This window comes from Hypomesus nipponensis, chromosome 7 (genome assembly GCF_054491055.1).
Source record: "Hypomesus nipponensis isolate SF chromosome 7, ASM5449105v1, whole genome shotgun sequence".
In the NCBI taxonomy this organism is placed as follows: Eukaryota; Metazoa; Chordata; class Actinopteri; order Osmeriformes; family Osmeridae; genus Hypomesus; species Hypomesus nipponensis.
Genome location: NC_140367.1, coordinates 9,462,595 through 9,477,951, shown reverse-complemented (window position 1 = coordinate 9,477,951; position 15,357 = coordinate 9,462,595). Strand labels below are relative to the sequence as shown.

Here is a 15,357-nt window from a genome sequence, read left to right as displayed (position 1 = left end):
TTCTCAAACAATCAAGTTGTATAATATTGAATACTGTGTATAGATCCAAGGTAAATGCCAACTGTTGGGCAGTTCTACAATTATGTAACAGTTTGATTAGAGATATTTGATACACATGTGGCTATGCAAAATCCTGTCAAATCAAAGTAGCCTAATGGTTCTCCAAAATGCTTTGCTGCTATTTGAAGAGGTCTGTCTTTAACCACTGATCAGTTAACAATAATTCAAGATTACAACTAATGATTACTATATTACTTTTATACTGTTTGGAATACTCTGAATATATTACTTTTATACTGTTTGGAATGCTCTGAATATAATAAACATGGTTTGATCTATACCCTGCTATATTAAGCTCATGAGAACATAACCCTTGGTCTTGTCCAGGAGAGAAATATGCTTATCTATGAATGATTGATAAACCGTCATTATGCTGTTTGCTTGTGCCTGCATAGCCATAAGTTAGTTATTTGTAAGGTGTGACTAAGAAATGCCTGTGACACTAGTGTTGGTCAGAGGTCACAATATTACCAAATTGTATATAATAATAATACATTTAATTTGGAGGCGCCTTTCAAGTTACCCAAGGTCACCTTACAATAAAGAATACAGGATAAAAGATAGACGCATGAAAGAAAAACTAAATTAAAACAGAACATCAACATAAAAACAAGTGAAGTGCACAGGGTCCAGTTATAGAGAGTAAGCCAGTTTGAACAGGTGAGTTTTGAGTTGAGATTTGAATGATGTGATGGAGTCTGTCTTATGGGTGGGGGGAGGGAGTTACAGAGCCTGGGTGCTGAGCAGCTGAAGGCTCGGGCACCCATGGTACTGAGGCAAGACGTGGGAATGGTTTGCAGTCCAGAAAAGGATGAGCGGAGGGTGCGGGAGGGAGTATGTTCGTGAAAGAGGTCGCAGAGGTAAGTGGGGGCTAGATTGTGGAGAGCTTTATAGGTGAGGAGTAGGCTTTTGTAGTCGATGCGGTATTGTACAGGGAGCCAGTGAAGTTGGATGAGTCCAGGAGTGATGTGGTCCGATGATTTGGTACAGGTGATGATCCGGGCGGCCGAGTTCTGAATGATTTGCAGTCTGTTGATGAGTTTGGTGGGGAGTCCGGTGAGGAGGGCATTGCAGTCGTCGATGCGGGATGTGACAAATGAGTGGACCAAATTACCTAAAATCACGCCTAAAAACTGGATTTATGAGAAAACTAATAGAGGTAACTGAAATCTGACTTCGGATTAGTTTAAGTTACGTTAGGTTACATACGGAGCAAAACTGATTGGAAATTTTTGGTCTGTCCCTAAGTGATTTAGCTTACAGTACCTGTTTAGTGGTGTCCATAACTTTCCAAAATAAACGACCAACTCCACAATAAGTCAAGCAGTAATATATCAAGTCCAAATATATTTTCAGTTTCTAAGACAAGATAATCCAAAACTTGAATCGACACTCAAATCGTTAATTTAGGCTACGTCTGATCGGAAGAGTGGAACGGCAGGAGAGAAAACGAAACTCTTTAAATTACTTTCAAGAGCGCGCGCTCTCAACTCAAATGAATACGTCACATGAGACATCAGTCTTACTACATATAGCCTATATGTTGTCCAAAGTCCACATTTTTATGAAAAAGTATATTTTTGATTTTTCTAAATTACTAGTAGGCCTATAGGTTATATTTTTTATTCATTAATTGTCTGACTCTGATTCTCATTGCTGCTAGCTGTCAAAAGACCTACAACTTTCTCCGTGCATCGATTGCTGTGTTTTGTGTAGCCTACTGTACAGTAGACACTGTACAGTAGGCTTTGCCAAACATAACCTAAATGGAGAAACTGACAATTAGTAAAGATTTTTTTTTTGGAAAGGGTTGATATTACCTCACCAATCCTAAAAAGGTGCTATTGTTGTTTGATGCGACGTAATAAGGCTACTCGCAAGCTCGCAAGCCTACATCTCCACCTACTTATTACGCATAGAGTGGCGGAGGAGGGCCACGGGTATTTCCACTATTCGGCAATAGGTTGTAGGCTACCACAGTACAAGGTTATCTACATTTCAAAATGTAGACAAGCTTTACATGCATTTTCAAAGAGAAGATGGATAACGCTACCTTTTTGTACGACGTTCCCCCGGCTCTTATCGAAACATTTTGTAAGATAATCGACAGTGGAGATGACAGTCTTGGATGGCGTGGTTTAGGTAAGAAACAAAAAAAAACATTATTTGGGGTTAACCAAAGGATGCGATTACAATCAATGAAACGTTTTTGTAAACCATCCGTCCCACTTCAATACACATTTCTGTATATAAAGAAACCTAATAACTTTGTATCTACAATTCAGCTGCTCATATTGTACCAAGTTGGCTAGATGTTCGTCGCGCAGAAAGGATAGAAGCTACGGGAAAGAGCCCTACGCGTGAACTTATCTGGGCTTGGGCTCAACAGAATACTACAGTGGCGGATCTTCAGCGTGTGCTGTTCGAAATGGGACACCTAAGAGCTCTGCAGCTTTTTCAGCCTGGTGAGACAGTGTAGCCTTACCATTAGCATTTCTGTTTCTTATTGAATTAGGCCATTCTGTTAGGAAGTGTCTAGTTCAGTTAGTCCTGGACCCATGTACGATGTTCCTTTTTACTTCATCAAGTTCCTCTTATTGTGCGTGAACCAGTGTCAACAAACAGTTGCTGTGGTTAATATTGTTCCTGCCATAGGGTTAGTTTGTTGTTGTTTTTTTTTTTTTTACTAAACGGTGACTGTTTTAAATATACTTTCAGACTCAAAGTACTCATCTTACAGTGATGGACCGAACGCAGCAGACCCACAATCACCATCTGAGATGCCTATGGTAACAAACTAAGCTTACACCACATTATTGTAGTCTTGAAATGGATCCGGCCAATGACATGTGGATTGTAATGATCCTATTTCTGTTCATTAATTCGAATTGAAATATTTGTTGCTTAGTTCGTCCAGCCACTATCAACCAAACTTGGAACTCATGTGCCAATTGGAGGTATGTTAAAGCTGAGTTTCTATTTTTGTTAATATAGTATAATATAATGTGTTCATTGATTTAGACCAGCTTTTTACACCATAAGATAGTTTGTCTGACTCTACACACCTCATACTGCTACATCCTGCAGTTAACTTGGGCTATATCTGAGGAAATATTCACAATCACTTTTACTCACTAGGTTTTGTATCAGAGTGTGGGGATCATTTTAATCACTTGAATTCACTTAGCTTTCTCTCAAGTGGTTTGTAGGGACTATGAGGATGTGGGACTTTAATATGAATTAAGTACAAATCATACATAACTTCACTGTGTTTGTTGAATGTGTTTTGTGTTCGACTCCTAAGCTACAGAATGTAGGCATGTGATCACTTACTCAGATGTGGTAGAGGGGACCAGAAACTTTCACCACAACATGAAGATTGCAGAGGGCAACTTTTCAGAAATATACAGAGCAGTAAAGGGAAATGAAACCTTTGCAGTCAAGCTCTTTAAACAGGTAACCTTCAAATGCAGAAGTATGAAACCAAGCTTGTTTACTAAGGTGTAGTTTAAATTGGCTCAAATTTGTGTTCCTTTTTTTCAAATCCCAACCCAGACACAGAAGGCCTCATGGAGGGAGTTGTGGGACTCGTTCAGAAAAGAGATGGAGGTCCACCACCTGTATGTTGCAAAAATATATTTCCTTGTAAACAGATCTACGCATATATTTTTCTCATCTGCAATCCACATGGTTATAAGTTTCATAAACTGAATGTCTTCCTTTAAGCTACAAGCATCCCAACATCTTAGAGTTGTTGGGTTGCTTCTCTGAAGGGGACAAGTACTGTCTGGTCTACCCCTACCTCCCAAACAAATCACTGTCTATTAGACTACATGACCTGGTGAGTTCAACATCAGCATCACTTATCAATCATTCCTGAAAAAAAACAAGGCCAAACGGGCTACAGTGTAAAGGGAACGCTGTTTGAATGTGCATCTGTGTTTCATGGTGTGGTGTGTCCCCCTTGGTCGTGTCCCCACAGAGCATTGAGCCTCTGTTTTGGCCGGAACGTCTGGACATCATCAAAGGCACGGCGAAGGCCGTGCACTATCTGCACACAGCACAGCCTTGCACTGTCATCTGTGGGAATATCACTAGGTAGGCTCAGCCCCTCAGTATCTCCCCCCTTGAGTGAATGGAAGATGATTTATATTTGCTCTGAATAGGACTAACAGAAAGGCCTATTATGTTTTCAGACCTAGTTCTAAGAGTTTTGTCTCTCCCCACAGTGCAAACATCCTGCTGGATGAAGGTCTGCGACCCAAGCTGTCCGATTTTACGACAGCTCGCCTCCGACCACACACCGTCAATCAGGGCTGCACCATCACCATGGAGATGAGTTCCCACAGCAACCTAGGATACCTGCCTGAGGAGTACATACGTGACGGCAAGCTGTCCGTCAGTCTGGACGTTTACAGCTTTGGAATAGTGAGTTGGAGTCATTTAACGACTGCATTCATTGTCTGATTCAACAGTTTGGGGAAAATAAAGTCTTATGAATATTATTTGTCCCTTAGGTCATCATGGAAACAATTACAGGACTCAAGGCCATACAGGACTCTCCTAAACAGACCCTGCTGGTAAGAGACGTAACGCATTACATGTTTTTGTTGTCACTAACTCAGCAGTGTGATATATTCAACTACAAAATAATTCAGTGGAATACCTGTGCTGTTGTCAATACTTTCTCAATCTCTGTTTCAGAGAGACGTCCTGAGTGGGGAGGTGGAGGACAGTGGGAGTGTAGATTCGTGTCTGCAGCACCTGGACCAGAGGGCTGGCCCCTGGCCCCACGCAGTCTCCCTCTGTCTGATGCGCCTAGCCCTGGAGTGCACCTGCAGCCGACCCCGCAGCAGACCCAAAATGACGGCGGTGTGTTGGCCTGGGAATAGGGGAACCAACTACTCGGCAAACATGCTCTCTTAAAGCTCACACCAAGTAAGCAGGGATTGATTTTGCCTTGCATTTGTCCCCAGGTTTTAGAGGTGTTGAGCCAGCTGCTTCCCCTCCCATGCCCCCCCGAAGAACAGCCTCATACCCTAGACGGGAGTGCGTCTGGGCCGCCAGAACATGACTCTTGTCCCAGTGTGCCCGTGGAAGATGACGAGCAGCACAGCTACACTGCAGCCATCCCACAACCTGCTCCAGACCCCAGTCCCAAGTCCCGGCCTTGTGAGTGCAGCCAATCAGAGGTGACCTATATAAACAGCGGCGAGCAATCTAACAGTATCTCCTCAAGCCATCAGTCACAAGAGGAAGCAGTGATTCCTCCGATATGGAGCCTGCAGAGAGGGCCAGAGCCAGTGGACCTGTATGGTAGCTGGCCCGTGCAGTGCTGCTGCTCCTCCGAGGTCGACGGGTTGAGCTGCGAAGACTGCAGGGCCAACGGGTTCACTTCCCGCCACTGAGACATACTTCACTGCAAGAATTGAATATTGATTTGAAACCCCCTGGTTTTGTTTTTGAACGTATGATAAAAAAAAAAAAATGTTTTAGCGCCAATGATAGCAAATGTCTAAAGAGTGTGGCACATTTTATGAATTCTGAAGGGCGTTTTAACTTTTGTTCTTCTTCACTAAGCAAATACAAAGTTGTTATATTATGTAACCACGATTATCAGTTTGGAGTGCCTCTGTTTTAAGTGGCACGAGCTACTCAGAGAGTTAAAATTAAAATCACAGAGGAACTGAGGACCAGGATTTACGTGTACAACAGAGGCCGGCTCTAAACCAAGAAATTCCCCTCTGTCACCATGGTGATTCATGAGCAAAACAGGAAGCATGATCTAATTTTTGAATTTTTATTTTATTGCGACCACTGAATGTCACATAGTAAGTAAGGGTGGGTGTTACAGCAAATACAATTGCAGACAGCTTTGAAATGGGTACAAAGATGAATAGAGAAATCTGGATTTTAGGAATCAATCCCGTTGACCCAATGAACTGATACTCAAAAACAGACTTAGTGTTGGTATTATCAAAAATACCAATCTGCCCACCCATGGTAGAAATCACAGGTGACTTTGAAATTAAGCTGCATTAACATGCAAATGTTTGTTCTTTATTTGTTACTTACTTGTGATTTAGAGTGTTGTGTTTTTTTAGATTTAAAAAAGAAAGAAAATTTAAGTCTGTTTCTGCACCATATACTGTATTAAATCAACCTTTTCAAATTACCGTGGCTGTGAACCATGCCTGGCTTGTCTATTGATGCATCATTCCCCCTTGAGGGTTTAGGTTGGTTGAGAGGCAGTTCTATGGGTGTATGAGAAGCCCTCTGACACATGCTTGCGTGTAAAAAGGGCTATACAAATACATTTGATTTGATCAATCAGTGTGGATTCTACCGACCTGATGCCCTTGATTGTGGGGTTGAGGTGTGGAATAGGGCTGATATAGGGTGTTCAGGGCTGAATGCAACATTTGGGTAATGGGAACGCATGGTACAGGATTGTGTGAGGCTAAGTGGTAGAGTAGACCTTGGATCATGTGTTGATGTATAGTGTATATGATATAGACAGGGAAGGTTGTATGAGAATTCAGAGAGGTTGGATGGGGATGGAAACTTAGTGGTCTGGTGAGAGGAGGGAAGGGTGTGAAGGGTATTGGCTTTCTTAAGGAAGTGGTCTGTTGTGGAGGAGATAGTGTAGGTCGTAAGTGCCTCCAGCACAGTAGGTGGCGGTGCAGGCGTCTCCCAGTGAGATGCAATCTCTAATATTATCGCTATGGCAGAGAACGTCTGATAAGGGACATAACCCTAACCCGTAGATAGGATCTGGCTGTGCCTAGAACCGAACCCAAATAAGAAAAAACAGACGAAGACATGGATGGTTTGCAGGGGGCGACAGTGTTGTATCTGTTCGCTTTGTGTGTAAAGAAGAAGAAACACTTCCTTTTTATTTTCGAATGTTTTGCGTCAATTACAGACCGCGCAAAGTTTGCTGTTGTAGGTACAATACAATACAGATAACATGTGTAGTTTAGGAACTCCTTTGGGAGTTGTCAACTTGAAAGGTTACATTTTACCCGAAAAGAAAGTTGTAAGGGCAGAAGATGCAGATTCTGACTCTGATGAAGATGAGGAAGAAAGGCAGCCAGAATTCCTGGATATTAAAGAAATGCTGAGCGTTAGTTCTGGAGGACACATGTTCAATTCATCAATACCTGCAAAGACGGAAGGTTAGTATTGTAACTAATCACCCCAGTTTCCCTTAGCCTTAGGCTGCCTCTTCAAATAAAAACGGTTTGATTAGCTACATCCGTATTGCAAACACTACGTGATCCCTGTTTTGTTCATACCTTTGCTCCAGTTGAATTCCAGGACCTACAGTCTGGAAATATATTAAGAGTAGACGGATGTTTCGCCCTGAGGGACCCTTGGTGGGAGGTCACATGCACGGCACAACAACGCAGAAAAAAGATGGTCTTGAAGGGTAATCCCAGCTACAAGTTGCGCAATGATCTGAATAGAGAAGAAGGGAAATCCATATTGTCGATTTTCATGACTGCCTGTGACATAACGGCAGAGTTTGTTACCCAGTTCTTTCAGTGGCTCGATGCCAGTGGAAAAAGCATCGGCTTCCCTAACCTGCTGGACGTCCTGACTGAGTTTGAGAATGAAGAGATAAACAGAGCAGTGGCGCAGCAGATCAAAAACTTGGTCGTCAACTCAGGTGTGTGTACAGGAGCCATGCACCCATTCTATTTTGTGTCCACCTAAACATAACCTTAGTTGTTGACCTAACATGAACTATACCTCTTTTTAGAGTACCATTCTGTTACCATTACCTTACTCTTCCTTCGGTCTCCACAAAACCAGGATAACACCCAGAACTCAGTGTTCTCAAGTGTTTAGTGATATTGAGGGCTCAAACAGTGATGCTCAGCTTGTGTTCTCAGTTGCAGGGAAGCGGGTGCAGGCGGCAGCCCTGTATCCTCTAGTCATGCAGTACCTGCCCTCACTGCTCCCAGGACATTTCACTGACCTGCTAGGCAAGGGAAATGAAAAGCAACCTACCACCCAGATGACACAAGCCCCACAGGTAGCAGAAGAGGAGGAGGAGGAGGAAGGGGAGGAGGAAGGGGAGGAGGAAGTGGACCTCAGTTTACTGGCCAAACTGGAAGAGATGATAAAAACTGAAGTTTGGAAGTTGGGCTTCAACTATGTAAGACTGCACTGTGTTAACTTAATGCATGTCGGTTTCTCACAGTTCATCTATATTCAAACTAAGGCATGCTGGGAAAACAACAAGCGTATAGTGTTAAACCTGAAAGTTTCACTGTTTTTAATCCTCACTTACCTTTCCTACGCAGGTCATGTCTAAAGAGTTGAAGCTTGTCCGCTGCGAGGCTCAGCTCAGGGCCTTCGATGAATGCCGGCTGCTCTGGCAGATCCCCGACCTGCAGCGCAACGCCCTTCGTGTCTACGACTATCTGAAGAGTTACTGCTACAGAACAGGAAGCACCTACATGGACATCAAGCCCCTGTGCGAGGACCTGCGTCAAAAGGTCGGCCTGGCTGATGAAGAAGGGGTGTGGAACGCCGTACACTTCCTGAAGGAGCAGGGGGTGCTCAAGTCTGACCGCCAGAAGGTGGCGATCAGGAACCTGTTCTCCTACGAGAAGGGCATCAACGACTGCCTCGGCGCCCTGGTGGAGGGCGAGCCCTGGCGCATCCCGTTGGACGTCAGGAGGGTGCTGTGCGCCGCTGCAGAGGAGAGGAAGAAGAAGGGAGGTGCGGGGGATGAGGTGGGCTCTGGCGGTGGTGAGGACTCGGGCACAGAACCAGCTGCCACAGAAAAACGGAACTTGACTGAAATAGACAGAGTGGATGTTGCTACCGCCTGTGCACACTCCACTGCCAAAGTTGAATGTTCTGCAGGTACAGAAACCGACTTTTTACCCATGGCCCACATCAAACAGGACCCTGACACCGACCAGCACCAGGCCACCGTGGAGCTCGACCCAGACCAGGTGCGGGCGGCCGAGATGATCTGTGCCAACCCCGTGACGATCATCAGCGGGAAGGGCGGTTGCGGCAAGACCACGGTGGTCAGCCTGGTGTTCAAGGCTGCCATGCAGCAGCAGAGCCACGAGAGGGAGGAGGTGAAAAGGGCATGCGCGGACTACGAGAACGACGACCAAGACTCGGAGAGCTGGCAGGATCTGGGCCCCGGTGTCCTGGGCCACACGGAGGGTCAGGTGAAGGAGGAGGCCGCCGACGGATCGTCGATACAGGCTAAAGACGAGGTCCTGCTCACCGCTCCCACGGGCAGAGCTGCCGCCATGTTGACCAAGAAAACCTGCTTCACCGCCTACACCCTGCATCAGGTGAGGAAGGCGGAGGTGTCGAGACGGGACACTCAACACATACAGTTGACTCAGGCACAGGAACAAGCATTGCAGCACTTTAAATAACATTTCTTGTATTTGTCTGTTTAAAGGGTGTATTTGCTGTTAAGGGAGTGTATTTACTTGCTCCATGTGCCCCGTTATGACTGTTAAGAGTTCTTTGTCTTCACAGGTGATGTGGAGTTTCATGAAAGTGAAGAAGGATGAGAGCGGGCAGCCCGAAAACTGGAAGTTTGCGTCGGTGCGTGTCCTGGTGGTGGACGAGGGCAGCCTGGTGTGTGTGATGCTGCTCCACTCCATTCTCACCATGCTGACCAATCACGCCAGGCTCAGGAAGTTCGTCCTCCTGGGTGAGCTCAAACATCATATACCTCTCTTTCTCAGGGTCAGGTTTATCTTCATTTTCCGTCATTTCTCTCTCCCTCTCTTTTTGTTGGTCTCGCTCAACTTCTCCACTTTCACGTTCTATCCTTTTTTCTCTCGACCCCCACCCCCCCTCTCCCCCTGGCCCATCCTGTCCTATGTGGCACCTCATGGTGTGCAGGGGATGTGAGGCAGCTGCCCAGCATCATGCCGGGGAACACTCTCCACGACCTGTTCCACAGTCTGACGCTGGCCAAGTATGCCATCGAGATGAGGACCAATCACCGGGCTGAGTCTGAGCTCATCGTCAAGAACTCTGGACGGTAAACATTGTTTTACTATTCACCAGTTTGCGTGATTTCGTTGTTGATATACTAATATAATCCACATGATTACATGAAAAGCGAAATCTGATGTTCTCACTTGTGAAAGCTGGTTAAACAGTCAGTCGTGTTTTCACTAGATGATTCTTCCCACGTTGGCCAACGCCAACCTGTCTTCGATAAAGCCAACATGCGTGCCCACTCACCATCTCTAATGTCCGCTCAATACCTCTCTCTATGTTCCCTTTTATCCCCATCCCAAGTTCACCCCCTTCTACCCAGCCATGTGCATCCCCCTCAATGAGACTGACGTGTGCCCCTCCTTACCCCTTAGCTTGACCTGCCACTCTTAGCCCTTACTCCTTCCCATGAGTGAACACGAATCCCGGAATCAGTAGTAACACAGGGCCTTCAAGGAGGAGTGTTCCCTTGGCAACTTCCCTCTTCCCTGTCCTAGGGAGCCATGTGTTATGATTCCAAGAATCACAACAATCCCTGTCTGGGATACGAGCACACACAACAGTCTCCTATAATGCTGACTCACCCTGGCCCCCCTTTCTCCTTCTAGAACATTCTCTTTACTCTGACTTTAATTCTCGCATTCCTTGCTCTGGACTAGTTTGGGACATGTTTCTGCTGGGCAGATAACACAGCCCAAACCTAGGCCTTCTTCCTCACCACTGAATACCCCACATGCCTGCCTACCTGTAATCAATCCATCAACCCTATAATCAATTAAACCACAACATTTTCAAAGCTGTACCTGTACTCTTCTGCGTTGCAGAATCTCAGAAATGGGCATGAGAGGTTTCTTTCGTCCTTTGGACTTTGATGCCACTGTGGACCTGAGCGAGTCCTGCACCATGCCCTCGGCGGACAAGAGCTTCATTCTCGTTCTTCTACCCAATGATCCTGATGGTGAGTCTGTCTGGTGAGCAGGGAGTTGGGGAAACATAGTACCTCATAAATGGTGTCAATTCATCTTTTTAGGATGTCACATGCAGGCAAATATAAGTGGTGTATCAAGACTTGATTCAGAATGCTTTTTCAGAGCTGCCCAATGCTATCAAACGGCTGCTGGCAGAAGCTCCCGGGCTGCAGTATCATGAGACATCTCAGTTCATTGCTTTTAGAAGGTACCAGAACCTTGCAGATTATTATGGGTTGCATTGAACTACAGAAAGACAAGGGACAATGCACTGCCTCCTGTTTGTGTCATGTGTACCATGACCTTCTGTTGTAGGAAGGAGTGCGCCATGATCAATGATCTTTGCTGTAAGCACTACTGCGACCACCTCACCAAGTAAGTAAACTGCTACTGCATGCGTTACCGTTCTGCTACTGTACCATGATGGCATTAGCAACACAAGACCAGACCCATTCCCCTTCAACAGAGACCACAGGAGCAGAGTGGTGTTTCAACCCGGGGATAAAGTCTGCTGCACCAAGAACGGCTACGTCAACAACGAGGATGAAGAGGCCCCAGCTGGAGCAGAGAGAGAGAGCCGGCCCAGCAGCACTGCGATGAACGCGGACGGAAAGGACGAGGAGCAGAAACAGGCGGACAAGAACAAGCTGCGGCTCTGCAACGGAGAGATATTCTTCATCGAGCAGGTGGGGGGAGGAGGGAAGCGTGCACCCTCACAAACACACGTCAGGCTTCTCCCGTCACGCACTTGAACTCGACTGATAACGGACGGAGGGCGGTACTGTAGCTGGCCCGAGGGCAATGATTGGTCTCCTTGTTCCTTCACTGTGACTGGCAGGACGTCACTAAGGAGGAGGTCGGCAGGCGCCGCAGGAAGACGCGCTACCTGACCTTGAGGGATTGTGACGACCGGGTTGTGACCGCGTCCTACAGAGAGCTGCAGAAAGAGTGCAGGCTGCAGCACGCCTGGGCTAGAACCATACACACCTTCCAGGTTCCCCCCCTCTCTCCGACATAAAACATACACACACACACACAGATCCTAAACGATCGCTTTCTTGTGGCAAAGCAGTCCATACACCAGCTGAATCACTTGATGTCAAATGTTTTTTTTTTTCATTTTTTTTTTCATCTTAGGGCTCGGAAACAGAGACCGTTGTGTATGTGCTGGGAAACGGCAAAGCTCAGACCTGGAAGCACGTGTACACAGCGGTGACCAGGGGACAGAAGCGGGTGTATGTTGTGGCTCACAAGGGAGGCATGAAGTTTGCTATCCAAGCCCCGGTCATCCAACGCAACACAAGGCTTAAGGGGCTGGTCAAGGAGCTACTGGCGGGACAGATTGTTCCTAGTCAACCCGGGTCCAGCCATCCCCAGCCAGGCACACCAGGCAGACCGGCCCCTGGCTTTGGGCCTACACAGTCCACCCCTCGGTCCTCACAAAAACCCATTTCCTCCAGAGCGCTTTTCGTCCAGTCTATACCTGTCACATCCAAAAGTCTTTCGCGGGATGGTGAAGTGGTCGCAGTTAAGAAAGAGGAAGCTTCTGACATGTCTCTTCAAGATGACATGATTTTTACCGAGACGTACTCCTGGTCATCTATGAACAGCTCTGACGACCACTCTGGCGAGCTAAACCCTGATTACATCACATCAGAGGCTAACTGTGCTAGAAATTATGGCCATGTTGGCACTGCTCTGACTCAAGGTTCTCCTTGCAGCAAGAGGATTCTTAGCCCAGTAGACAGCTGCACCCCTAGGAAACAACTTAAGGTGAGTTTAGTGACACACTGGCAGAAGTTACCAGATGAAATGACCCAGTTCAACTCTTTGGTTTGTGTATTGTCGAATTTGTTGATGACCGGCCCTGTTGCTTTGTCACCATTTTAGGCGGAGCCAATGGAGTCACCACTTGGCTGTTCCAGCCTGCAGGAGCTCACCCTCCACACACCTAAGGGGAAGAGGCTGTTCCAAGATCCTCCCTCTGACTGACTGCACATTTGACAAGATTTTTTTTTTTTCAGAAGGAACATGTTTGAATATTCATGTTTTCATTTTTCATTTTTCATTTTTTAAAACTTTTTGAGGGTGGGAAATATGGACAAAATTGCCTTTAAGCCAAAAATGTATATGCCTTTTATATTCATTCCAAATGTAACATTCATGGATACATGTACATTTTAAATTACCAATGCTGCAAGCTAACAGTAAAAAACAAACATCATTTTTAATTATTGGGTTAAAAAACATGGTTTTATTAAGCATGATCTATTATGTAGTTTGCTGAACCATTATCCCTATAGTCTGTATTGCATACTGCACTGTATTAATGAATTGTGTTTTTATTTAAGATTGTTGTAATAGAATATCTATTTAAGTTGGCCTTAAATCATTTAATGGTTAAAGGGTAAGTTAACTTAGTATGCCAGAAGAGGTAGTGATAACAATTTACTGTTTGACAACATGCATTTCGGTTAACAAAAATGTATTTACTTAGTCCTTGCCTACATTCAACATCCTACATGTCCAAACAATACAGTTGGTATTTTCCAAACTCCAACCTTGTGTTTACACTTTGTCAACTTTGAAAACACTTGAGCCAGTGTTTGGGCTGATTAGCAATTCAGGACTAGCTTTGCACACATCTCATCACACACACACACACACACACACTCTGACTTTTTTTATTTTAAGACACATGTTTCTCCCTGAGGATTGTCCATAGAGGTGCATGACTGGAGTCTTATATTATAAATCATAGAGGAGGTAGCTTCTGATGAGGTGACATATGTCCAGTTGACCTATGACCTCCTGAGCCCTGGTGCCCATCTTGGACCGTAAAACGATTCTGCAAAGCTGCTGTAGACTCAGGGGCGTACCTGCAGAGGACAGACATGCCACTGGCTCATAGCAACCAAAACCAGGACATCAATGCCCAGTATTGCCATGACTTTATGTGGTATTTATTCTTGATGGTGCTGGTTGAATTGTCTAAATGGAGGAGTGTGACTTACATTCATAAAACTTGAAGCAGACTTCAGAGGGAGACCCAGGTTTGGTGTAGTCTATAGGTTTCTGTTCTTGGTTATCTCTGGCGTACACTTTGCCCCCATACTGCACCAGCAACTCGATCATGTCCACCATCTCCACTCGGGCTGCGTGGTGGAGGGCTGTCTCATGGAACTTGGTTGCGTTCACCTTGGCGCCTTGGTAAGAAAAAAACGTGCTTGAGGCAGTCATATTTTGTCATCCTACGGTTACTCACTGTCACTTTTACCTGCATTGAGCAGGACCTGGGCACAGTCCACATGTCCCTTGGCACATGCAGTGTGAAGAGGGTTCCCAAAGTGGATATCATAAGCTTCCAGCAGGGCTCCATTGGTTATGAGTAGTCTCACCAAGTCCGCATTACCTGAACATAAAAAAGATACCTACTTTTTTTTCTTCTTTCTTTACAGTACATTCGTATTCTTACACTTAACTGTGGGTTGTGTTTCTGCACTGTGCTAGATTACCACGGATGCAAGCCTCGTGTAGAGGGGAGGCGGTTAGAGCTGTGAGGGAAGGGTTGACTTTGGCTCCATGGTCAAGCAGCATCTTTGCACACTCCAGATTTCCTGCAGCGCAGGCATTACAGAGAGGTGTGCTTCCATGGATGGTCCTCACGTCCACCTGGGATAGATGAGAAGGGCTGAAAAGTGTTGGTCAGAAAGAGATGGATGGGTTTTAATTGGCTGTTCTCAGTTCTCTCACCTGAGCACCTGCGTTAAGCAGTAGACGAGCACAGTTTGGCTGTCCTTGAATGCAGGCGTCGTGGAGTGGAGTGATGTTGTCCACTGTTACCGTGTTTACACACGCTCCACTCTCTATTAGCTGCTTCAGTTGCAGGGCCCTGCCGAGTGACGCGGCCTCATGCAACGCTGTTCGGTCAGCCCAAAACCCTAAAGTTAACATTTATTTATTTTAGCACAAACGTGTGTGTAATGAACTCTATCATACGGTGTGCATTGTCATTGTTTTAGACCAAAACCATACGCATGTATCAGCTATCAGACATCATTTACAAATCAGACGTAGCCTACATTTCACATCTCACTTACCAATATCGCCAAAAAATGTTCGACGAGCCGCTGTTAAATCCGTCATTTTACAAGAAGAGCGTTGGGTAACTCTACTAATAAACGACAAGGAGCAGAATATATTAAGTGTGCTATCTGGCTGTATTTATAGAAACACGGGTCCATGTGATAAGTGTTATGATACGGGGAAGTCTGGGAGCAAGTGAGGGAATTGTGGGGGTTGTAGTTCAACATGATACAGCTGCTGCGAACTA

The 15,357-nt window shown here is 45.6% G+C and overlaps 3 protein-coding genes across 5 annotated transcripts; 2 read left to right on the top strand and 1 right to left on the bottom strand.

The window, feature by feature from the left end:
- Positions 1-1,669: 1,669 nt before the first annotated feature.
- On the top strand, positions 1,670-6,235 carry irak3 (interleukin-1 receptor-associated kinase 3). Its single transcript, XM_084701724.1, has 12 exons — positions 1,670-2,202; positions 2,346-2,525; positions 2,779-2,849; positions 2,969-3,017; positions 3,365-3,516; positions 3,616-3,680; positions 3,787-3,901; positions 4,043-4,158; positions 4,290-4,488; positions 4,578-4,640; positions 4,765-4,932; positions 5,037-6,235. Exons 1-12 carry the CDS (start codon positions 2,100-2,102, stop codon positions 5,466-5,468), a joined length of 1,713 nt encoding a protein of 570 aa, XP_084557850.1. The 5' UTR covers positions 1,670-2,099; the 3' UTR covers positions 5,469-6,235.
- Positions 6,236-6,794: 559 nt separating this feature from the next.
- On the top strand, positions 6,795-13,584 carry helb (helicase (DNA) B). Of its 2 annotated transcripts, none has more exons than XM_084701710.1 (13): positions 6,795-7,238; positions 7,370-7,732; positions 7,959-8,224; positions 8,373-9,389; positions 9,583-9,760; positions 9,955-10,096; positions 10,881-11,014; positions 11,148-11,232; positions 11,340-11,399; positions 11,491-11,710; positions 11,863-12,018; positions 12,162-12,797; positions 12,915-13,584. In XM_084701710.1, exons 1-13 carry the CDS (start codon positions 7,031-7,033, stop codon positions 13,014-13,016), a joined length of 3,567 nt encoding a protein of 1,188 aa, XP_084557836.1. In that variant the 5' UTR covers positions 6,795-7,030; the 3' UTR covers positions 13,017-13,584. The 2 variants fall into 2 exon arrangements, with proteins under 2 accessions (XP_084557836.1, XP_084557837.1); XM_084701711.1 differs by lacking the exon at positions 6,795-7,238 and having other exon boundaries at positions 7,368-7,492; positions 7,600-7,732.
- Positions 13,585-13,692: 108 nt separating this feature from the next.
- asb13a.1 (ankyrin repeat and SOCS box containing 13a, tandem duplicate 1) lies at positions 13,693-15,296 on the bottom strand. Of its 2 annotated transcripts, none has more exons than XM_084701713.1 (6): positions 15,125-15,296; positions 14,778-14,965; positions 14,540-14,696; positions 14,302-14,436; positions 14,039-14,230; positions 13,693-13,928 (listed from the first exon to the last, which is right to left on the bottom strand). In XM_084701713.1, exons 1-6 carry the CDS (start codon positions 15,168-15,170, stop codon positions 13,780-13,782), a joined length of 867 nt encoding a protein of 288 aa, XP_084557839.1. In that variant the 5' UTR covers positions 15,171-15,296; the 3' UTR covers positions 13,693-13,779. The 2 variants fall into 2 exon arrangements, with proteins under 2 accessions (XP_084557839.1, XP_084557838.1); XM_084701712.1 differs by having other exon boundaries at positions 13,693-13,903.
- Positions 15,297-15,357: the final 61 nt, after the last annotated feature.